Below are 25,031 nucleotides of genomic sequence, written 5' to 3'. Positions count from 1 at the left end.
ACCTACACTACAGCTCACGGCAACGCCAGATCCTTAATCCACTGAGCAAGGCCAAGGATTGAACCGAGTCCTTATGGATACTAGTCAGGTTCGTTACTACTGAGCCACAAGGGGAACTCTTTCTTTTTGAGGGGTGGCGTTTTTAATGGCTTTTCCCCAGTTGCCAGGAGTTGTTCTGTAAGAACCTTTTTTTTCGGCTGTCATTTAGATATACAACACCCAGTGCTTCTATGCTAAAGAATTCGTGAAATGTAAGCATCCTCTCCCATCAATTTGCAGAAGTGGCTCCAATACATTAGGCTCAAAAAAAGCCTCTTACTCCCTTGCAGCACCTCTGTTCCAAAGAGACAGCCTGGGAGGCGCGCAGCGACAGTGGGAGCACAATACATCTTTGGAGTAAGAGACGGTGTATACACAGAGGATGTACGGGAAGAAAACAGGTGCAGCTGGAAGCTCGAGGCTCCATCAAGAACAGCCAAGGGCCCCGAAGACTGCTTCCGTACCTTACGTCAAGCACAGCTCACACCCAGCACCACAGCAACTGGGAGACAATACTATTTGATGAAACAGGTGACTGGTGCATGCTCTGCTTTAGGGGGAAAAAAAAGTCTTCTTGGTCTATTATTAGTCTATTCGGCTCCACCACAAGCCTGGTCATCACCGCCCATCCTAAGTGGGGAGTGAGCTCTGTAAGCAAGAACTGGGCTTCATCCTCGTTGACTTTTCCTTAACAAGGGACACTCAGTAAAGACCACAGCTGTCTTTCCTCTTGCTCAAAAGGTTACAAAGTGGCTTAGATGAGTGGCAACATAAGAAGCCCCATCCCAAAGCTCCTGGTGTGTTCAAAGCTCAGAGGTTTTCACGAGCCTACAGGGCACTTCTTCCCCAGGTGTCTCTTCATGTCCATCCTAGGCCCTCAAGGCTGAGAGCCAAGGCCAGGTCACAGCACAGCGATGCCCTCTGCCGCCTGGCAGCATCTGCCCACACTCTCTTCTTGTTCTGGTTTATGGTTGGCCTCCTTCTTGGGAGTGTCTTCTGAGTGGTCAATCTTTGCTGGTTTTTATTCCCAACTGAAAATGTCTTTCTTTCCTCCGTTCCAATTTTTGTGTTGGGTTAATAACAGATGTGCAAGGAAGGCTTTTAAAGCATGGCAATGGAGAAATTAAAACTATGGAAGCTCATGCTCCTGTCTGGCCAAAGGGGACAGCCCACACCAACTGGCCCAAAGAGAGCCACCCAGGACAGGGTAGGAAGGTTCCACCTCGTTCCTCCCCTCAAAATGCCAGTGATGGTCCTGAAAGACAAGGCCTGGGAAGATGCAACAAAATCGGAGATGCATGTGTGTCGGGTGAGGAGTCTAAGGTGCTAACTGTCTAGGCCATGGGTCAAGTTCAAACGTGGCCTCAGTCTATGTGCCATGATTAGGGTCCCTCGAGCATTCACAGAAACTTGAGTCATTCACGTCCATCAACTGTGCCCAGATTCTTCACCCCAGACCTTCCTCCTTAAGGTGAATGGGATCATTCAAGAAATCTCATTCTTTTCTTCTAGGTTAATATTCTGAAACTGGAACCTCACATTCGAACCACATTCAAGCTCATTCAGAACTTCCCCAGAGGCATCAAAGGAGCTCCATGATGTTTCTAAGCAGGAGCCTCTTTTGACCAGAAGCCCAAGGACACTTTTCCAAAAGAAATGTGCTTTAAACTCGTGGATGGATCATGTGCAGATTCCTTTCTGAGCATCTCCAGTCCCCAAGCCCCAGACCCCAACGATCCCCCCACAGACCCTCTGCTGAGCTCCCATCACATCTTACCTGGTCCGACTCCCACTTTGATTATATCTGCTCCAGAAAGAATAAGCTCTTCCACCATCTCTCCCGTCACCACATTCCCTGCCTGGGACAGAAAGAAGACAGCTGGTGATCATGAACTGCTCTTGGTGGGACAAAAATGAGTGATGGAGGAACTCCACACCAAACACAAGGATGGTATGTTCTGAAGCCACTGGGCAGCTGGAGGACAACAGAGGGGAAAAATGGGAGAACCCCACAGACCAATCCCCAAATCTATTTCAAGTCTGAAACTGGTGGGCTAGAGTATTCTACAGGTTTTCCTTCTTTTCTATTAACAAGAGCACAGAACCATATGATTTTAGAACTTCAGGACACCTTAGACCATCTAGGTCAGGGCTTGGACGTTTCAGTGATGGACAAAACAAAATCTTACAGAGAACCTGAATACATAAAATAAGCCATGAAACACTCAGCAGATTAAAATCATTATTGTTCATAATGTGTAAACCTCCTGAAACTTCTGTGGAACCCCAGGAACCCAAGATTAGGGAACTACTGGTCAGCTCACAGTTGGGAAAATATGCTGGTATCCTACCCTAGGGTCAGTGGTTCCCACTGAGCTATGACAGGGCAGACAAACACTTAGGGACCAACAGCCCTAGCAGGTACTTTGTTATCAGAACAACGTGAAGCTGTGGTCCTAAGAATAAACACATAAGCCACGAAGTAGCAGAATCTAAAACCCAAAAGGATGCATCTGGTTTAAAAATCATACAGGTTCTTTCACTGCAGGAATCTGGGAACACAAAACATCCCTTTTCATTACCACTTGGTGCCCTGCGGATTCTTCAGTGGGTACAGAGGATACTTGGCAAGATGCCTGTCTGAATTTTCACAACTGTGCAAAGTCTTATCTGGGGAAACGTATCCCCTAGCTCATGCCACTGATTTTCTGGCATTGAAGCCCCACGTGTCTTTTTGCTGAATTGATTCCCAGAGGGAATTTCTCTTTTTCCACCCAAAGCGGTTTTTCACTTTGTAGAAAAGGATCTTGGAAAAGGGTGATGAGGAGGGCTCAAAGCTACTTTAATCCCAACAGCATCTGACAATGGAAAATGATAGAAGGCCCAGAAAAAGGACAGGAACATATGAGAATATAGTATCTGACAAAGGTGGCATTACATGTCACTGAGGAAAGGACCAATATTTCAATAGACAGAGCTGGGGAAAGGGATATTTTGGAACCAGATACAGATTGTCACTCCAACTTTTCACCAAGACAAGCTTCAGATGGACTACAGAGTTCAACTAAAAGTTGTCTCCTTCTAGATGTAGAAGAAACCTTTGAATATTTGTAATAAGCGCAAAAGTGGGAAAAAAAGTCATAAAAATAGATCTACATGAAAACAACAAACCTTTGTACATACAAACACACACACACATCATCAACAAAACTAATAAGCAACCGGGGTGGACAAAAGTATCTGCAAATGACAAAGAGTTTCTGACATCACCAGAGCTTTTCCAAGTTCATAAGAAAAATGCTAACACCTCATAAAGTAACTGCCGAAGGACATGAACTAATGAAAGAAATAAAAAGCGCCCCGAAAACACAGGAAAAGTATTCAACATTGCCAGTAATCAAATTTAAATGCAGATGCCAGCGTGGCACCACTTTTCACTTAACAAATCATCAATGACTACAAAGACTACACACTGGGAGTTCCATCGACTCAGCGGTAATGAGCCCAACTCGTATCCATAGAGATGAGGGTTCGATCCCTGGCCTGACTCAGTGGGTTAAGGATCTGGCATTGCCGTGAGCTGTGGTGTACGTCGCAGACGAGACTCAGATCTGGTGTTGCTATGGCTGTGGTGTAGGCCAGCAGCTACAGTTCCGATTTGATCCCTAGCCCGGGAACCTCCATATGCCGTGGGTGTGGCCCTGAAAAGACAAAAAAAAAAAAAAAAAATCTATGGCCCATCCATGTGCTGTTTCAAGATTAGTTTGACTCCAAGGGAAAATGCTTCGCACTTTCAGGACACTGTGAGGGAAAGAGAAAGAAAAGGTAAGACCTCAACTTTGCTAAACCAAAAATAAGCACGTGTGTAGATGAAAACAGATACCAAAATGCTGACAAATTAAGTCTGGGTGAAGGAGTATTCTGACTTTTATTAACAATTCTTGCTTAAAAATCTCCAGATTTCACGGGAGAAACAGCATTACTTTTTTTTTTGCTTTTATAGGGCCACACTTGTGGCATATGGAGTTCCCAGGTTAGGGGCTGAATCAGAGCTACAGCCACCAGCCTACACGCACAGCCACAGCAAAGAGGGATCCAAGCCCAGCCTGAGACCTACACCACAGCTCACAGCAACGCCGGTTCCTTCAGCCACTGAGCAAGACCACGGATCGCATCCTCATGGATCCTAGTCGAGTTAACCTTAACCACTGAGCCACAAAGGGAACTCCCTGCATTACTTTTATAATTAAATGTGAGAGCTTCTGCCTTTTTTTTTTTTTTTTTTAAAGCGCAGGATCAGCATGAACTCTGCACCTGAAAAAGAACTTAGCTTAGTAGGAACCCAAGAAACAAGATGCCCTCCTTCTTCCTCCCTGGTTGACTGAAAAATTCAAAATAAATTTGTAAAATGAAAATTAATTAAAAAATTAAGTAGTTAAAAATTTTAAAAAGAAGCTACTATAAGTTCCCTACAGGGTTTCATTTTCATTGTGGATTTCCCCTCAATCCGCTGCAGCCTACAAACCAAATTTTTTGTTGTTGTTGTTGTTGTTGTTGTTTTTTGCTTTTCTAGGGCCACACTTGCAGCACATGGAAGTCCCCAGGCTAGGAGTTGAATCAGAGCTGCAGCTGCCAGCCTACACCACAGCCACAGCAATGCAGGATCCGAGCCTTGTCTGTGACCTACACCACAGCTCACGGCAATGCCAGATCCTTAACCCACTAAGCCAGGCCAGTGATTGAACCCACAATCTCATGGATACTAGCTGGGTTCTTAACCCACTGAGCCAGGCCACTGATTGAACCCACATTCTCATGGGTACTAGCTGGGTTCTTAACCCACTGAGCCACAACAGGCATTCCCATTTTATTTAAAAAGGGCCCACTTTACACCAAATAAGTTAATTCAAATCAGCTCAAGATATACAGCGGAAATCATTACAACACTGTAAATCAACTTTCCTTCAATAAAACATTTACAAAGGTGAGAGGAAAAAAACATCAGGTCAGGATGGACATACCAGGTACAATCATGTGAGGTCACAGTAAGTCTAAAAGTCTGGAGGAAGCTGGTGGTATTTTGAGAGCCCAGAAGCTCCCCCAGGTGTCCTGGGTCCCCTGAGCTTCCTGCAGGGCTCCTGAACCAGAGAGGGAGGAGCATGGAAAAACCCAGAGTGATTACGAAAAATGAAGACTGTACATCAAGAATGCAGATGACTGGGAGAGAAGACGGGAAATTTCCACTTGTAGAACAAAAAGCTGTCTGTCCACATTTGAAACCAAGAAGGGCAAAGAGGAAAAGACAAATTCAGAAATGCAGAGTTCCCGTCGTGGCTCAGTGGTTAACGAATCCGACTAGGAACCAACCATGAGGTTGCGGGTTTGATCCCTGGCCTCGCTCAATGGGTTAAAGATCCAGCGTTGCCATGAGCTGTGGTATAGGTCACAGAAGCGGCTTGGACCCCACATTGCTGTGGCTGTGGTGTAGGCTGGCAGCTGTAGCTCCGATTAGACCCCTAGCCTGGGGACCTCCATATGCCTCGGGTGTGGCCCTAGAAAACACAAAAGACAAAAAAAAAGAAAGAAAGAAATGTGGGTGACAGGGACCAGGGGAGTGTGGTTGGGGAAAGCCCACCCACAGCCTAGGAGGCCGGCAGCTCGGGGTGGGATGGAGGTGGGGGCAGTTGGCCAGGGGCGATTAGTGAGCCCGCCGCTTATCTTGGCCCAAAGCAGTTCCTGTGGGGAGCAGATACCAGAGGCTCCGATCACTGACCTCAAAATGTGACAGCATGTCAGCTCCATCATGACTGGATGGCCACAGAACACAAGCTACAGACCATCTGGTGGGCACCAGAGCAGGCAGGGGGAGATCTGGGCTAGGCACCCCCCTGCTCCTCGTGTCAAGGACAGGTGTGAAGGCCCAGGAAAAAAGACGTAAAAAGAGACAAAACACACGTCAAGTACTTCAGTACCATTTTAAAAAGTCTTCTGGGCAAGAACCAAAACCCCAAACCAAAACCCAAGTGGCTCCCACTCCTCCAGCTTTCCCTGTGGCAAAAGAAGTTCACAAAGCCCTGGGGTTCAAAGAGGGTCCTGCCACTCGCCGTGTAATTTCAAGAGAATCGCTTCAACTCTGAGTCTCCATTTCTCCTCTATAAAGTGGGGCTCATCAGACCCACTCGTCATTGTCACCGGAAGGTTTACAAAGTTCACCAGGAATTCCTGCTGTGGCACAGCAGGTTAAGAATCTGACTGCAGGAGTTCCTGTCGTGGCTCAGCGGTTCATGAATCCGACTAGTATCCGTGAGGACCCGGGTTTGATCCCTGGCCTCACTTGGTGAGTTAAGGATCTGGCATGGTCGTGAGCTGTGGTGTAGGTCACAGGCGCAGCTCGGATCCCGCGTTTCTGTGGCTGTGGGGTAGGCCAGCAGCTTCCGCTCTGATTTGACCTCTAGTCTGGAAACTTCCATATATGCCGTGGGTGTGGCCCTAAAAAAAAAAAAAAAAATCTGAGTGCAACCATCCAGGTCACTGTGGAGGCTCGGGTTCAATCGGTGACCTATGCCACTATGGCTGTGGTGCAGGTCACAGAGGCAGCTCAGAGCTGTGTTGCAGTGGCTGTGGTTAAGTCAGCAGCTGCAGCTCCGAGTCAACCTAGAGCTTAGGAACTGCCTGAGGCCGCAGGTGCGGCTATAAAAAGAAACAAGTAAAAGAGAAGTGGCTTGTCCATGCAATGCCTTTTCCCACAGGACCTGGAATAGACCCCAAAATACATCAATCCCTTTCTTTCCTGAAAGCCACCAGGCAAAGGCCCAGTGGACTGGTCCTCTCTTCTGATACCCAGCATCTTTATAGGACCCTTTTCTGCCAATGACATTTTCTAAAAATCCCTGCTCCCCCACCGCTCCCACCCCCATGGCAGCACTTGTCTTAGGTGAACGGCAAGAAAAAAGGGAGTCCTCCATCAATTCAGGAGGTGCCGGGCGCCAGAAGCCACAAGGGCTCACCCCCAACCTGGCCAGGCTCTGCCAACAACACTTCTGAGCACGCCTTCCGTTCACCGCATTGTAGCAGCAGGATAACATGCAGACTCGTACCCTATACCTTTCTGTTCCCAACGCTGGACAAATGCACCCCCACATCACCTCCAAAAGTCGTACGATGAATTGTATTTCTAAAATACCGGAGGTTTTGGAATGAATGACAGACCTCAAGGTCAGTGCAAAGAACGGCTGAGCAAAGAATGGCTGAGAAAAGAACATCTAGCTCCCAAAGCCTCCCAAGCTTTGCTGGGGAAGCCACTGCAAACAAGAACTCATTGCCTGGGCCAGCCCGCAGGCGCTGCAGAGCCACTTGCTGTGGCTGGCTGCCCAGGAGCCATGGGAACTCTGGGACAACCTCCCTCCCACCCCATCGCAGCAATACGCAGCCCCTGCCCTGGCCACACTGGCCACAACGCCCTTTCCTTGTCCTGCCAGCCCCCTCCTTCCTGCACCACCTGTCTCCCCTGCTCTTCTCCCTGGGGCGGGAACAGGGGTCCCCAGGCTCCAGAGCAGGCAGCTGGCTCAGCCCTGGGAAGGAGCAGCCCTGAGCTAAAACTCACAGCCAACCGTGAGACGCGTGAGATGGGAGCTCTGGGGTTCCAGTGAATTTCTGCTATTCCTAGCCTTATTTTTTAAGGCGGGACATGTTTTTTCCTCTACTTAAAACAAAAATGAATACCGCCCCCCATCCCACCCCCTCTTCTCCATCAGTCTCCACCTCTGACCCAGGTCTCAGAGCACTGCCCGCAGGGGTACCCACCCTCAACAAAGCATCAGCCCATCCGAACCCCACGGTAATGCTCCAACTATTTTTATCCTCGATGTCCTTTCCACAGGCCACAAGAAAGAGATTCAGAAGGGAGGTGACCTCCCCAAGGTGCTCCCCCTCATGCAGCCACACCGGCCTCAGGAACGCTCAGCGGAGTACTGATGGTCCGACCAGCAGCTAAGTGCAACAAGAAGTCGAGGGCAACAGAGGTGTCTGGGAAACAGGATTAAGATTCGCTCCAGACACAGTGCATCCCCATTTAGCCTCCACGATATAATGCGGTGCGTCGCAACGCACTATGGAACCAAAGAAGACTGGAAAGATGTACCGTAGGATGGCCATTTATAGAAGGTTCAAAAATGAGCAAAATTCAACGTGTTGTCGAGAAAGGCATCTGTAGAAGACAAAACCAAAGACATGCAGGGAAGGAAAGGACCACCAGCCAGCATGGGGCTTTTGTCTAAGGTGGGAGCAAGGGCTTCTGAGTGCAGGTACGCCAAAGGGCTGCTTCTTTTAGGACTAATTATTAAGCATCCATGTTCTGTGCACTTGTCTGTATATATGTCATATTTCACAACTAAAAATGTGAATTATTAAAGGCAAAGGCGTTTCTGTCGTGGCTCAGTGGTTAACGAATCCGACTAGGAACTATGAGGTTGCGGGTTCGATCCCTGGCCTTGCTCAGGGGGTTAAGGATCTGGCGTTGCCGTGAGCTGTGGTGGAGGTTGCAGACACGGCTGGGATCCCGCGTTGCTGTGGCTCTGGCGTAGGCTGGTGGCTACAGCTCTGATCAGACCCCTAGCCTGGGAACCTCCATGTACCGCAGGAGCAGCCCTAGAAAAGGCAAAAAGACCAAAAAAATAAATAAATAAAGTGGAGCCATTAAATGCGTACTTTGATTCCTAACCCTTACTAAATTAGTAACTGACTCCTCTACCCTCAAACGCCAACAGATATAAAACATTTATTGCCCCCGGTATCTCCAGAGCCATCAAAACACTGGAGGCGAACTGGAAGGACCTGGAACCACCTAAATCCCAGAAGAAATGTCAACCGCAACCTCTGCCTTATCTCCTCCTCACCAGAAGGAATCGACAAAGGACTCCTTGCCCTGCTCAAAAATTTATCCTGCTCTTCCCACCATCTCAGTCATCACCACCCAGGACTGATGCTCAATACCAAACGCTTGCAGGGCTACTGTGTCCCAGCCAGGGGCAGGGGACTTGTGCCCTCCTCAGGGGACAGCTTTCTCTTTGCTCAGCTTCCAGATGATCAGGAGCAAGAAAAGCCAGCTGGGGCCTCATAACTAGGTACCCAGGCATCATCAGGACATGACAGAGGGGACTTCATCACCCTCCAGCACAGCCTGAAGAAGGCCAGCCTCCCCACCTCTGAACGGGGGAGCAGGAGGGAGTTCCTGCCGTGGCTCAGCGATAATAAACATGACTAGTATCCGAGGACGTGGTTTGATTCCTGCCCTCACTCAGCGGGTTAAGGATCCAGCATTGCTGTGAGCTGTGGTGTAGGTCACAGGCACGGCTTGAACCTGGCTGTTGCTGTGGCTGTGGTGTAGACCAGCAACTGTGGCTCTGATTTGACCCCTAGCCTGGGAACTTTCATACATTATGGGTGCAGTCCTAAAAAGACAAAAAAAAAAAAAGATTCAGAGCTTAGGATTCACCATCTGTGGGAAACTTGGGACAAGAGTTTCTGCTCTTTACAGAGATGTAGAGAAGGAACAAATATAACCCCACAGAAACGTGGTAGGTACTCAATAAATGGGTGTTCCTATTACCAGAAACACGATGATTAAAAGCACTGTTGGGCAGCAGAAAATGGATCTGTTTCCCACCCAACTTCTGACATGGCACAACTGCTTGACTGCGACAATCCTTGATGCTTACTTCTCACGAGACTGGAAAGCATAAAAACACTTATCTTAAAAAAAAAAAAAAAAATCCCCAGGGGAGTTCCCACTGTGGCGCAGTGGGTTAATGATCCAGCTTGTCTCTGTCTAGGCACGGGTTCAATTCCCCAGCCCAGACCAGCGGGTTAAGGATCAGGTGTTGCTGCGGTTGTGGCCTAGGTCACAGCTCCGGCTGGGATTCAATCCCTGGCCCAGGAACTTCCATACGCTGCAGGTGCAGCCATAAAAAATTTTTTAAATCCTTGGAAAACCTTAACACAAGATTTTAACCCGGTCAACAGCAATACTAATTCCTATCTCCCAACTTCCATACAATGATGAAATATTAGGAGAAATTAAAAATTTCTAAAAGGAGAGTTAAGTAAACGATCTAGTGGCCAGTCATTACCATGCTAATTAAGACCAGTAAACACATACAATACAGATTTTCCAAAAGCCCAAATTTAACCCTGAGCTTCTAGCTCATTTTTCTGTAAATCCATGTTTCCAAGCAAAAATAGATATATATTCTAACTAATGAAGGTGTTAAAAATTAGAAGAAAAAAAAAAAAACCAAAAGGTAGGAAAAGGGAAAAAAAAAGATCCTCGTTAAAACAATACACCAACTGAGTTCCAGGTAACAGCTGACTACTATGAAGTGTTCCTACTACGGATTTCAACTCTTTCAGCAGTGTTTTCCACCGGCCAGGAGAGTGAGGCAGAGATGACACACATACATTAAATTAAAAGCTACATTTAGCTTTTTTCAGCATTGTTTACTTTTCTGTTTTGGGGGGCGGTTCTTTTTTAGGGCTGCACTCGAGGCATATGGAAGTTCCCAGGCTAGGGGATGAATCGGAGCCACATTTGCCAGCCCAGATCACGGCCATGGCAACTCGTGATCCGAGCCTCGCCTGAGACTTAGACCACAGCTCACAGCATTGCCGTATCTCCGACTCACATGGCGAGGCCAGGGATCAAACCTGCATCCTCATGGACACTAGTCAGATGCGTTTCCACTGCACCACAACGGGAAGTATGTTTACATTTTTAAAAATATACTCTTCGTTAGGGAGTGACGTAGACCTTGATTTAAAAGTCTCACGTGGTGGAGTTCCCATCATGGCTCAGCAGTTAACGAGCCTGACGAGTGTCCATGAGGACTCGGGTTCGATCCCTGGTCTCCCTCAGTGGGTTAAGGATCCAGCGTTACCGTGAGCTGTGGTGTAGGCCAGCAGCTACAGTTCCGATTGGATCCTTAGCCTGGGAACCTCCCTATGCTGCAGGTACGGCCCTGAAAAAACAAAAAAGATTTTAAAAAATTGAAAAAAAATAAAGGTCTCGCATGGTTGAGGAAACATCTGATGATACGTAGCAGAAACGACGTGTTGATCGGATTTTGTCTTTCTGCAGAGCCGAGCCAGGGTTCAGATGCCCATAGCTGCTGCCTGTCCTCTTCCTGCCAATTCTCAACTAGTCTTCTGCTACGAAAGCACCAAAAGCTCTGGGAGGACACAGCACACACCCCCAGCCCCCCACCCCATTTTGCTGTTTGCCCTAAACAGCAAAATTCTTCTCTGCTTCCCCATCAGGGGAGGGTCCCACCAAACCTACCATGATGGTGTGTTCCGGAAATTTGGCACGGACAAGCTTCACGAATTCCACAAAATGCTCCGAGTACCCATTGGCCACATCCAGGCAAATAAACTTCACCTGCGGCACAGCTTCCAGGATGCTGCTCATCTTTTCCAGATCATTCTTCCCACTGCCGGAACTCACGGCAACATGCTGTACCAAATAATCCAGGAGACAAAAGATACAAACAGTAAGTAGCATCCAGAAGTCAGGCCTTGGTTCCATCCACTCACCTGCTCTGGGGACAGTACAGTGACCCCCTGAGGTGCACCCTGATCAAATACACACACAGCAGACCAGCTCAAGAAACACAACATATGCCGCATGTGCGGCCCTAAAAAGCAAAAAAACCAATGCAAAAAACAAACAAACAAACAAAAAAACCCCACTGGAGTTACTGTTGTGGCTCAGCAGGTTACAAACCCGACTAGTATCCACGAGGATTTGGGTTTGATCCCTGGTCTCGCTCAGTGGGTTAAGGATCCTGCATTGCTATGGCTGTAGCTGTGGCTGGCAGCTGCAGCTCCAATTCGACCCCTAGCCTGGGTATTTCCATATGTGGACGTGCAGCCCTAAACAGCAAAAAAAAAAAAAAAAGAAAAAAAGAAAGAAAACAAAACATGCAACAACAGAGGTCTTGAGAGGATTCATTTGTTCAGTTGTCTCAACTGACTCCATCATCTTTCCTGACATTAAACTGCATACACCCTGAGCCCTGGACCTCAGCACAGAACCTCACCCCTTGGCTTTTATTTAATTTCCTCAAGCTCTCCACATGGAACTCAGGACTGGGGAGCGGCTGGTGTGCACTCTCCCCCCGGAGGAGAGGCAGGAAGCCCGAGGGTGCCCGGTCAGCTCAGGTCCTCGTGCCAAAGCTTGGCAGGGAAAGATGTCCACAACCCCTCTGATCAAACTCCTTCCTCTTTTCATTTTTGCTCCCAATACAACACTCTAACAACATGCAAGCTGTAACCTGCGTGGGTTTCTAAAAGTCTCAGGGTCGCTGTTAAAGTCAAAACGTCCCAAAGTACAGGAATGAATGAGCCGGGAAAGATCCTTCTCATCTGCTCTTGGATGTGTTTACATCTGAAGCCACCACCTCCTCCTCCTCCGTGACGCCCTCCCCTCCAGCCTCCTCCAAGTCGCCCCTCTCCGCTCCTCTCACAATCGGCCCTTTGGTTTTGAGAAGTGGGTGCCTAAGCCGGGGGACTGTGCCCAAAGTCAGCATCTCACCTTCTATGAGATACTCCTATTTTATAAATTTATATAATATTTCTATGTGAACTCCTATCTCTAAACAATAAGCCACAGGAGTTCCCACTGTGGTGCAGGGGCGATAAACCCAACTAGTAGCCATGAGGATGCGGGTTCGATCTCTGGCCTCGCACCGTGGGTTGGGGATCCAGCAGAGCCATGAGCTGTGGTGTAGGTTGCAGACACAGCTCAGATCCCGTGTTGCTGTGGCTGTGGTGTAGGCCAGCAGCTGCAGCTCTGATTTGACCCCTAGCCTGGGAACCTCCATATGCCACAGATGCAGCCCTAAAAAGCAAAGAACAAAATGAAACGAAAACCCAGAAACAAAACACCCCACAATTCAATGGTTTTTAGTGTGTTCAGAGTTGTGCAGCCATCATCACAAACAATCTTAGAACATTTAACCACCCCAAAAAAGAAATCCTCACCCCCTTTAGCCCTCACTCTCAAACCTCCCATCCCCGGCCTTAGGCAACCACAAATCTACGTTCTGTCTCTATAGGTTTGCCTACTTTTGACATTTCCTGTGAAAAGAAATCATATGCACGGCCTTTGGTGTCTGGCTTTTTCAATGAGCGACATGTTTCCAAGGCTCCTCTGTGCTGTAGCATCCATCAATACTTCACACCCTCCTTTCATAGTTGGATAGTCCACTGCAAGGATGTACCAGAGTTCACGTATTCATTCATCAGCGGATGGACAGTTGGGTTGTTTCCACACGTTGGCTACTCTGAACATCTGTGACACGATTTTTTGTGAACACGTATTTCTCTGTCTGCTGGGTCTATACTGGGAAAGGAATTTGCTAGGTGATAGGGTAGCTCTTAGGTTTAACCTTTTGAGGAACCACCAAACGGTTTCCCAAAGCAGCTGCACCATTTCACATTCCCATCGGCAACGGAGGAGGGGTCCGACGTGTCCACATTCGCGCCCACGCTTTTTCTTATCTGTTGGATGAAAGCCATCCTCGTGGGCATATTGTTTATTCGGCTCCATGAGAGTCAGCTCCAATTATAATAACAACTCATTATAATTAGGTGTTTCTTCTACAGCCAAAAAGGCATGTTCAGAATCAACCCCATTCCCTGGCAGGAAACACTGCCAGGGCTTCCATAAGCTCTCAGGATGGGACACTTCACTTTCCTAGGGGGGAAAAAACCAGATATTCCTTACAGGAAATCCCTAATATTTTAAACCTAGAACACAGAACAGGTTTCCTTGGCAAACTCCTGGCGATGATGTAGGGCTGGGGTGCTGCCATTGGCTTTCCCCAGTTTCTCTCGGGACGCTTACGTCTTGTCTATCGGCTGCCAATTCAAATCCTTTTGACAACCCTGAACATTTTCTTCCCTGGCAACAAATGTGATTATAACCAGGGCACAGTCCTACCTGCAGGCATTCTGGGTGATTAGCGGCAAAGAGCTTCCAGTCATCCAGGGTGTAATGCTTGTGAATTGCTGTAAACATGGAGTGCTAGGAAACAAAACAGCACCATTAGGACACGAAGGCAAGGGAGCCCCCTTCCGCCTTCCTCCATCTGGCCGGAGAGATCCACCACCCGGACAAAAGCATCCACCTTCCTGGCCGTTCTTGCTTCCTTTGCTTTGACTATGCTCCCAGGAGCCCCAGCGGAGGAAGGTCGAACCAGGAAAATCACCAAAGCAAGGTTTCCATTCTCATCTGATCAGACAACACAGCCTTCAAGACTTTGGAGGCAAAGCCAGCAGAATGGGGGTGGGGGCTGGGGGAGGGGGATAAGGGAGCAGTCTCAGAGCCCTGGTCCAGCCCACACCTGACTGAGGCCAAGAGCGAGAGAGCGGGGTGGGCCCCCACTCATCAGCAGGCAGCCTAAAGGGGCAGCCCGCTTCTTCTTCGTCAACCCCGAGAACCCCACTTTTACCTGAAAGCTTTTGTGCTCCCGACCCAAACATTTCCTGCTAAAAGCTAAACCCATCAGGCACTTGGTGTTCTTGGGGGAGGGGCGTCCATGAATCATCCTCCCAAATCTCTATCAACCCAGCAGGCACCCACTCAATGCTGACTCGGTGCAAGCACTCCGCGTACCCTTTCACTTGCTTCTCAGAACAACTCTGTACACGATTATTAGCTTCCTGGGCAGAAATGGGGCTTAAGACACTCAAGCTTCAGAAACTGAACAACTGCTTGGCCAAAAAGGGGCAAAGGCCAGAGTCCAACGCCAACCGGAATGCCGAACTCCAGGCTCCTCCTCCTGTATCAGGACCTCGCTCCTAACTTCCCTGGGTCTAGTTCCGCATTTACAGTTTCCTACCCTAAAGTTCTGTGACTTTATTAACTTGCCGTAACTCAGTGGATCCAAGAAATAGAAAATTCACAGACCCACACACAGTCAGCTATTTCAGGGCACACAGCCTCACTCGTGGGGAGTTTTTCCTGGGCAAATGGAAGAGCGTAGCAAGTCCTCCATTTTCCATGGATATATGGAATCTGATACATATGGAACCTATATATATGCAATCTGATAAATGAATAGATCAGGGCCATGTACTGCTCCCAATGTCTATGCACTTTTACCCTAGTCCATAATTCATTAGGAGCGATGGCTGATCACAGAGCAGGGCAAGGGAAAGATAGGGAGGGGAAAAAAAAAATCTAAATTCCTTTAGCAGTTAATTGATTAGCCTCTGGCCCAAAGCTCAGAGGGGGTTTAGGGCAGAGAGAGGATGCAGCTGATCCTGGACTCAACCTCCCCTAGTCCACTCCATTGCGTGAGTCATAATTGGTTTGAAAATCTTCCTTCTAATCACTGGCCAGTAATGAATCCCAGCACCTCCTGAGGTTAGGCATGCTGCCCACAGCAAGAAGCTCTTTCAACTAATTGGATTTATCTTTCCACTTGGCAGGCATTGTCTGTGGAAAAGGATGCACAGGTTCCACGCATCAGAAGCATATCAACAACGAATAGATGCACTGAGCCTCGGACACAAATGCAGACACCGATGCGTGAGACGCAAGTTCTGCCCACAGATAACCTGCTCTTTATTTGTCTCAAGGCCAGGATACTGGCTACTCCCTCTACAGGCAGCGAGACAGCAGTTGGCTAAAAGGACTTGGAGCTTGTACGCTTAGCTGTCACAGTTTAAGTTGGGAGGCAAGTCCCTTGTTGTGGAGTCCGTCTGGGTTTGAATCTCCAATCTGTGTCTCCAGGGCTAAATGTCTTGAGCCAGTGACTTCTCCTGCCCCTCTCTGCCTCGTTTCCTCATCTGTACATGGAACTTGGTGGAGTTGTGACCATGTCATACATGCTACATCCAGTGCATGGCACCTAAGTTTTCTACATAATGATGCAATAGGTGAATACAGAAGAGATGAAGCAGTTCTATCTTCATTTTAAACGTGCTGAGAGTTCCCGTCATGGCACAGTGGAAACGAATCCAGCTAGGAACCGTACGGTAGCGAGTTTGATCTCTGGGCTCACTCAGTGGGTTAAGGATCCGGCATTGCCATGAGCTGTGGTGTAGGTCACAGACAAGGCTTGGATCCTGCATTGCTGTGGCTATGGCGTAGGCCGGCAGCTGCAGCTCTGATTCAACCCCTAGCCTGGGAACGTCCATATGCCACAGGTGTGGCCCTAAAAAGCAAAAACAAAAACAATTTTAAAAAAATAAAGGTGCTGTCATTCTTCTACGAACAGGACGCGCATCTTCCTTTAGGATATGGCTCACTGTCTGACTTCTTTTGTAGCTCTAATTTCCAAAACCATCATGGGCACCTTCAAGGAAGACACGGATACAGATCTAGAGCACCTCACTGAACGCCAAGTCCAGACTCCCCGCACCTTCCGACTGGACAGAGAAAAAGAAGGGCCTCCAGCAACAATCAGACTCAGAACTAAATTGTTTGGCCACAGCAATGACCCAGAGTGTCTCACTTTTCCCCTCTTCCCTGTGTCTGAGCAAGTCCTAGGTGAGCTCCTGACAACCTGCTCAGTGCGAGCAGCAGAGGGAAAATGCCCAGCATCTTACCTGTGACATCACCACCGCCATCTCAAATGTCCCCACGGTGTCCATGTTGGCCACAATGATGGGAATCCCTGAGTAGGTCTGCTTCGAGTTTCGAAATGTGAAGGTTCGCTCGAGATCCACCTGTTGCAAAAGAAAACAGAAGCCCTTGGTTCTTCATGTGATTTGTGCAGAACTTCTAGAGTTGAGCATGAATAGAAAGACACAAAGAAAGCGAATGTCCTTTGGCCCCTGGATTCTCTTAGGCGCTGGGCCACATGTTCTGTAGACGGGTGAGTTCCCGAGGAAACAGAGTCATGGGTCGTTATGCAGGTATAAAATCTGAACCAAGCTCCTTAGCATCCTCAAGCCCCAGTACCACTGGATGTTCTGCCATGAAGCCCAGCCTCTGAATTGGAAACTCTCTCCTCCAACAGCTGCTCCCATTCCCCTGCCACCTTCTGTCCCCAGCCTGGTTCATCCTAGACCTAAACACCCACACACAAGGCACTTTTCCCCATGTCCCAAGCACGGGTGGGGCAACTCGCCTTCTGGGAAAATCCAGCCCACTCTTCCCTGCCAACCAAGGCCTTCCCTTGAATTCTCACCTGCCCAGAGAACTGGCCACTCCAAATTAGCCCTGCAGCCAGTTGCAACCCATTAATCCCTTCTCCCTTCGACCTTCTCAGCTGTTTTGTGACTATCAGCATCTTTCAAGAGCTGGGAGGAAGTGCACGGCGGCCCTCAGTCTGTGCCCAGAACCACTTGTTCCTCTGACTTGCAAACAGCTGGAGGGAGGGGCCCTCAGCTTCCACTGTAACTCCAGCTCCAGGGCATGTATGAGGCCCTCGGCTAGCAGGACTCCATCTCAGCTGTGTCACCGTGCGGCATATTCAATTCCCTGTTTCATTTCTTTGCTTTTTAGGGCCACACCCATGGCACACGGACGTTCCCAGGCTAAGGGTCAAATCAGAGCTACAGCTGCCAGCCTACGCCACTGCCCCAGCAACTGGGGATCTGAGCCAAGTCTGCGACCTACACCGTATCTCACAGCAGTGCCGGATCCCTGACCCACTGAGCGAGGCCAGGGATGGAGCTCACATCCTAGTGGATACTTGTAGGATTCATTTCTGCTGCGCCACAACAGGAACTCACTATTCGTTGTTTTAAATATTCAGCACTGTTTCCTTAGCTGGACCCCAAGGGATACGGACTCTCCTGGAAGTGGGCGCATCCCCCAAGGAGAACGGGCAGGAGAAACACAGGTATGAATCGTAAGCTTCTGAAAGCATGTACACCACCACTGATCCCGGCTCACTGGGGACAGCAGCAATAATCACTTCCTACCAGTGTTCCTCTAGAGCCTTCTATTCTTTCTCATTGCAAGTCATTTTCACTTTGCCACCAACATGTCAAAGCACCAGGGGACACCTCAGGTTTTTTAGCCTTTTCGAGCCTCTTTCTCCTTCACACACAGAAGGCTTCCTGGGGGAATGAGGTCATCAATACAGTGGCACTGGCCTTCAACAGCCATCGGGCGGGGACCTGCGATGCAGGAGCTCCTCCCTCCCCAACCTCTTTCCCTGCCCAGGTGCTCAGTTCAGTGAAGCAAGTCGGATCCCTTTCTGAAACTGCAGGGGTCTGTTCACAGCACCCTTCTGTGCTCTGAATGACCCTCTAGCATGCTGGCTTCGCAGGCTTCAAACAATCAGAATTCCCTGGTCTTAGCATTTCTTAGGCGCCTCCAAGAAGCCTGGGGACAGCTGCCATACCTGCCACAGAGCCAAGTTCACAATGGGCTTTCCTTGGCACTGCCAAACCAGTACATGAAACACGGAGCTCTGTTCCAGAAAAGGACCACCCTGACACCGGATACCTCCCCTCGCTTCTCGTCTGCATGTGTCAGGGTCTAGGAAGCCCTTAATTCTAGGGATGAGAAATAAAATATTTTCCCCCACTTTATCCACACACACACACACCCAAAATAGAGCAGTGGTTCCCGGAGCGAGAAATAGTTTAAATATTCCAGCCTCCCAGGAACAAAACTTGGCATTTCATCTGCCCCAGCTGGTCAAGGCACCAAATATAGCACCTCCGAGTTCCCTCTCTGCGAAGCTGGTACGAAAGGGCACAGAAAGTCATCAGCCGCCACTCCCCCACCTCAAAAGGCCACGTCTCTGCTGTTCTTTACCTACGCCTTTGTCAGAGCCCTACAGCCCAACATTTGAGGGCCTGAAAGCACAAACGGAGGCCACCTATCACATTTCTAAACATCTCGATGCTCTGAGTCAAGTCTAAGAAGCTGCCAAGTGAATTTTGTCCCGTCTTCCTACTCTGAAGACACCATTCTCTTAATGACCTGGAAAGCACATCATGGGACCCAGCCCTGGGCCCCATCCGTACCCCCTCTCTTCCCACCCGCATCCTCTGTGCACACAGACACCCCAGTCTGGACACTGAACTCCCAGCCCACACGTCCATCCCCCCATCCCGTGGTCCCCTGGCCACTCTCGAGGTCACAGGTGGGCACGTCAGCAGCATCCCTGGCCCTTGGGAAGCACACCTGGGGCATCACTTGACATCATCTGGGCAGGAAATCCAGGATCCTGAGCATCTGGAGCCCAGCCTAGAGGAAAAAGGCCCTGTCTTGGCTCTGTCCAGTGAAGAGCATACAGGGAAGCAGAAGTGGGGCCTGGGGCAGGAGTTTCTTTTGCTTCAATCTATGGACGATATTAATGAAAGTGATTCTCTTATTAAATGACTCATTATCTGTCTCACCTGTAAACTGTTATTAGTCACCATGAAGACAAGGCCTTTCATCCCTGTGGACCCAGTGGCTCATAAAAGGATGGATTAAAGGTCTGGCTAAGGGGTAAGAAGGAGATTGTTTTGGCCCCTCCCTTCCAGGGTAATGCAGGGGTCCTCAGCCTGGCCCTCTGATGGTGCTCAGGCTCCTGGAACTTTCCCTGTTGGGAGTCAGGATTCAGAAACGTGCAGGCAGGAAGCCACAGGGTTCCACAAGTGCTAAGGCGCTGGTGGCCAGCCCAGGGCATCTCCGTGCACGTCAGAATCATGGCAGGATGATCCCCCAAAGTCCATGTGCTCAGGCCACCCCAAGTTTAATAAATCAGAACTCTGTGCTGGAGACAATGTGTCTTCTGGAGGGTCTCTCCAGGTGAGATTCAGATGCATTCATTAAGAACTAGTCAAACCCTCCAATGGTACGGAGCAAAATACACAGAGGCTGTTATGGCTTGAACAGTGTCTCCCCAAAAAGGCACTGAAATACTAACCACGGGTACCTGCCAACGTGACCTTATTTGGAAATAGGGTCTCTGTGGCTAAGCAACATAAGATGTGCGCCCTGTTCCAGGATGGCTGCGTTCTTATGCAAAGGGGAAGTTTGGACAGAGACACACAAGAAAGGGAGAATGCTGATGGAAGAGGAAGGCAGGCGTGGGAATGAGGCATCGACAAGCCCAGGAGCACCCGGGTTGTGTGTTAACAACCAGAAGGTAGAAGAGAAGCAAGGAAGAGTCTCCCTCAGAGGCCTCTGGAGGAACCAGACCTGCTGATCCCTCCATCTGGGACTTCCAGCCTCCAGAACTGTGAGACAATACACTTCCGTTGTGTACACCCCCGGGTTGTGGTACTTGGTTACAGTGGCCCCAGGAAACTGATACAGAGCCCAGGTAACAAAATAATTAGCCCGGAGCTTGGACTAGAAGAACTCAGGTCTCCTTTCTCCCCGTCTGATTTTCTCTCTTCTTGGTCACTGTCTCATTCCTCTCGGGCCAGCCTGTTATCCACTGAGGCTGGAGAAGAACTCACTGGACCACTGATGGAAAGAAACACCAACTCTGGAATCTTAAGGAGACTGACCACTCCTTGGGTCATGTCTTCTCGGTCCCAGGTCAAGCACGTGGCCAGTTTTCTGCTGCAACTTCCTTCACTGCTGACTTCCACCATTCTGGTTGTGTTGTTCAGTGTGTAGATTTTTAAAATCTTACAAGCTTAAGGAGTGGGGTGGGACACTGGGACAAGGGATGGGTCCCGGGGAAGAAAACGCTCAAGGAGTCAGGGGATGATGTCATCTCCTCAGTGTGTCAAAGAAAGGTCTTATCCAATCAACAAACATGTCACTTCCTCAGAAAAGACTACCCAGATGCTCCCAGGCAGCCATGTGGCCTTCTATCCCAGGGACTCGGAAGACCGGAGAACAGGCAATGCATGGACGGTTGGAGGTGACTGCTGAGCTGGTTCAACCACATAGGCTGCCTGAGTTATTGCCACCTGTACCCCTTGCCTCTGGGAGCTGACCTCAAATTTATTCTGTGACACCTGTGGAAGTGCCCTTGAGGGAGCACTAAACTTCTGCGTGGGAGGGCACACTGCCTTTCTCTCCATCTCCTGCCCACTGTCTGATGATCCCGCAGCAGGCCTGGCTCTGAGCAAAACCGCTGCAGCAAGGAATCTTGTCGACAGTCAAAACTCTCCCTTCCCAGCCAGACTCTGCTTTCCCAGAGTATGTTTGCCCGCCAGGCTCCAATGTTTTCTCTCCTGGCTCTACTCAGATCTGCTCTCTGGTAAGGCTCAAAGTCCATTTATCATTTAGTTTCGAATTTGCATTTGGGTATCATTCTGCCTGGGAGCATACATTTTATGATTCTCCCTAGTCCCACAAGGCAGGCTTTTTTTTATCTGTGTACCAGAAATCTCAGGCGTCCACGAGCAAATGGTGAAAACCGTGAGGGGATTCGAGGTCTCTGAAGTCGGCAGTCAGATGATGGAGGGTCCAGACAGGTGGCTAAACCGTGACAGCAACCAACTGGAAAGGCAATGCCAATTAACTCGGGTTTCCAGGCAGGGAGCTGGCAAACTCCCACAAACACGGAAATGTGAACACACTTCTCAAGGGCACAGAGATCTCACTGCTACACGAACACGTAGATTGCAAGGGGCCATGGGAAGCTGGGTGGCTAACAGCTTCAATCTGCCCAAACTATGAAACTAAACGAGGCATATGACATCATACCCTAGAAAGAGTAATTCGTCCTATCGCATAAACCCTAAATGACTTACCGTCAAGAGGTTCCTGGTTCAGAAGTTCTAAACATATACCTTTTCTTTTTCTTTCTTTCTTTTTTTTTTGTCTTTTTGCCTTTTCTAGGGCCGCAACCACGGCATATGGAAGTTTCCAGGTAGGGGTCTGATCAGAGCTGTAGCCGCGGGCCTACATCACAGCCACAGCCACGGGGGATCCGAGCCATGTCTGCAACCTACACCACAGCTCACAGCAACGCCGGGTTCCCAATCCACTGAGCAAGGCCCGGAATCGAACCCATCAACCTCATGGTTCCTGGTCAGATTCGTTAACCACTGAGCCACGACGGGAACTCTTCATTTTTCTTAAAAGGAGTTTCTCTCTACTAAGTGAACTGTGACCATTTAGACTGCTGAGGCCCCCAAATCATCCGTCTGCCCAGAATAAACACATCTTGTCTTGGCCTCAGGCACCAGCTACACTGCTTAGACTTGAGGAAACTCAGGCCTGCCACCCCAGCTGTTGATTTTGCTTCTAAGTGTCTGCCCCACTCTTTGGCACCTGCAAGGGCATGATGAAGGACCAGACTGGTCAGGAGCAGAGCTGACCAATCAAGGATGAGAAGGGTTAATCATTAAGGGTGCGACCACCTGCTTGAGAAGGTGAGCTGGTTCTGGTCACTCGCTAAATCAAGAGGCTTCCTTAATCCACGCAAGCCCTCGACTGGCAGCACCAGGCACTGCACTTAAGAGTCAGGCCTGGGCACAGGCAGGCAGCCCAGTTCCTGCAAGGGGATTTATTTATGGTCGTGTGGGGGAGGGGGAGCAGCAAGCTGGCTCAGCCTCCCCCTGTTTACTTTTGCAACCCCAGTCTCCAGACCCAGCAGTTTCCCCTTCCTCTCCAGCTCTCAGCCCACCAGGCAAAACCACTCCTCCAGGGAACTCCGTCTTTCTCTGCAACTAGTTTATCCTTCAAGATTTGACCTTTCCCTGCCCCCTACACCCTATCTCCAGGCCGGCCTCCACCTGTCCCTCAGGCTTTGCTTTCACTAAGGCACAACCAGCACAACTGCCCACCCCATTGGTCCCACTGCCTCCACCCCACTGCTTTCAGCTTCCCAAAGAACTGGGCTGGACTGCAGCTGTCCAGTAAGAGGGTGCCACCAGGCACAGGTCCCCAGCCTCGCTCTCAAAAGGTCACCGAAATGCGGAAAGTAAACGTTGAACTTTTGCCCTGGAGTTGCCCTGCTTTTCAGACCTTTAAAAAAATTCCATTGCTAGACCTGATCCTAAAGCGGCCGGAGTTCTCCGCACCAGGAAACACTGCCAAAATCTTTCCTCTCCCTTTATACTCCGGCCACTGTATCATTTTTTCTCTATAAGCACACCTCAACTCCCATCCCCCGCCATTCTTTCTAAATCAGTTGACCACCTGATCTTCGCTACCCTAGGATCAAGTTCTGTGTGTTTCCCCCTTGCCCACTCAACCGGACGTATTCAGAATTTTGGGCCGGAGCCCGGGCCCTTAAAGACACCTCCTGTCCTTGCAAAGAACCAGCTGGCTTTTCCTTTTCACGGTGGTGGCGAGGGCAAAAGAGGTCAGCGTCCCATCCATCTCCAGACATACTAAAAAAGCTGGCAATGTTGGCCCATTCTGGCGCCTTGCACCCACCTCCCTCGCGCCACACGGGGGAAAAAAAAAATCCCACCCCAATGCGGCTATGAAGGGGCCCACCTCGGCTCGGCTCTTGAGGCTGCTTCGCTTGGGTCGGAGAAGGACATCCTTGAAGTCCAGCTTGAGGTCCGCATCTATGCGGGGCATGGTGCCGAGCGGCGCGCTTGACCAGAGGGGCTGGAGCCCGCAGCTCCTTCCTACAGCGCGGGCGCCGAGGAGGTGGGAGCCGGGAGCGGGCGGGGGCGGGGCCCGCGGAGGGCGGGGGCGGGGCGGCGCCGCGAGAAGGCGAGTTGCTCGGCCCCGGCGGGTGCCTGTGGGCCGCTGAGCGCGCACGCTGCGCCCTTCTGGCCTCTGGACGCCTCCGGCCCCGCTAGGCCCGCCCCCTCGCTCCGCCGGCCCCGCCCCTGACCCCTCCCCGCGCGGGGGACCAAGGTGCGGGCAGGAGAGGATAGGCGAGTCGGGGAGAGACCAGGCGCACGCCAGAAGTTCGCACCTGTGACATTTTAACCACCTCCCCCCGCCCCGCCCCCGTTTCTTACCGCCTCGCTTAGTACGGTGACCGAAGGGTGTATGCGGGGGGGGGGTTAGGGCGTGAGGGGGAGAATTCACAATGTGCTGTCACCAAGGGTACGGCCAAGACTTGCCCTGTGACCTCCTCACCCAAGGAAAAGTCCACTCCTTGAAAGGTTTCCCTTCTCCTTTCTCTAATGTCAAGCCCTAATACTCAGCAGATGCTGAGTCACACCGCCCACGTGCCAAAAACTAAGAAACCCCTGGGAACTGGATAGAATTAAGAGAGTGGGCAGGTGAATCTGTTTTGCAGCATTGGGTTTGTTGAGGCATTTTTAGGATCCCTTTGGATGTTAGGGACTGGTTTGTTGGTTGGTTGGTTTGAAGTCTACAGTTGGCACAGATCCTGGGTTCAGGTACCTGAGTCCCTTTGAGTTATTGGTGATGTCAGGTTTTTGTTTTTGTTTTTGTTTTTTTGCTTTTTAGGGCTACACCCTCACATACGAAGGTTCCCAGGCTAGGGGTCTAATCGGAGCTACAGGTGCTGGCGTTTGCCAGAGAAACACCACATCTGAGCCGCATCTGCGACCTACACCACAGCTCACCAATACGCTGGATCATTAACCCACTGAGCGAGTGCAGGGATCAAACCCGCAACCTCATGGTTCCTCGTCGGATTCATTTCCGCTGCACCACTACAGGAACTCCGATGTCAGTTTATTTTTAATTCACTTGTTGACCACACCAAGCCCTTCTTATACACTAGGAATGTGCGTAAGAGCTTGGCCTGCACCACCTTCTTCAATCTCACAACAACCCAATGAAGATGTTTTGCTGCAGCATAGCCTCTGTCCACCTGTGCCAAATAGAATCACCGAGACAGAGTTTTGGGTGAGGTAAAAAGGAGTAGCTCTTACTACTTTGCGAGGCAAAGGAGGCCACAGCAGGCTAATGCCCTAAAGACGGCACCCTCCTTTGGGAGAGAATAGAAAGGGGCTTACAGTTTCAGAGTGGAAAATAGGGCCACAGAGGAGTTCCTGTCGTGGCACAGCAGAAACTAATCTGACTAGGAACCATGAGGTTGCGGGTTCGATCCCTGGCCTCGTTCAGTGGGTTAAGGATCTGGCGTTGCCGTGAGCTGTGGTGTAGGTTGCAGACACGGCTGGGATCCCGCGTT

General features: G+C 49.8%; 1 protein-coding gene across 2 annotated transcripts in view; it reads right to left on the bottom strand.

The window, feature by feature from the left end:
• GMPR (guanosine monophosphate reductase) overlaps positions 1-23,581 on the bottom strand; it is a 40,037-nt gene extending 16,456 nt beyond the window's left edge. Inside the window, exons 1-5 of one of the 2 annotated variants that reach the window (XM_047795258.1) lie at positions 23,405-23,581; positions 16,651-16,770; positions 14,036-14,119; positions 11,372-11,545; positions 1,817-1,898 (exon numbers count right to left, since the gene is read on the bottom strand). In XM_047795258.1, coding sequence (XP_047651214.1) covers positions 1,817-1,898; positions 11,372-11,545; positions 14,036-14,119; positions 16,651-16,770; positions 23,405-23,491 — 547 coding nt within the window. In that variant the 5' untranslated portion in view covers positions 23,492-23,581. Of the gene's footprint in view, positions 1-1,816; positions 1,899-11,371; positions 11,546-14,035; positions 14,120-16,650; positions 16,771-17,234; positions 17,352-23,404 lie in introns of those variants that run through there. The other variant, XM_047795257.1, reaches the window with a different exon arrangement.
• Positions 23,582-25,031: the final 1,450 nt, after the last annotated feature.

This window comes from Phacochoerus africanus, chromosome 9, assembly GCF_016906955.1.
Source record: "Phacochoerus africanus isolate WHEZ1 chromosome 9, ROS_Pafr_v1, whole genome shotgun sequence".
NCBI lineage: Eukaryota > Metazoa > Chordata > Mammalia > Artiodactyla > Suidae > Phacochoerus > Phacochoerus africanus.
This window is presented reverse-complemented; position numbering and strand designations above follow the sequence as displayed.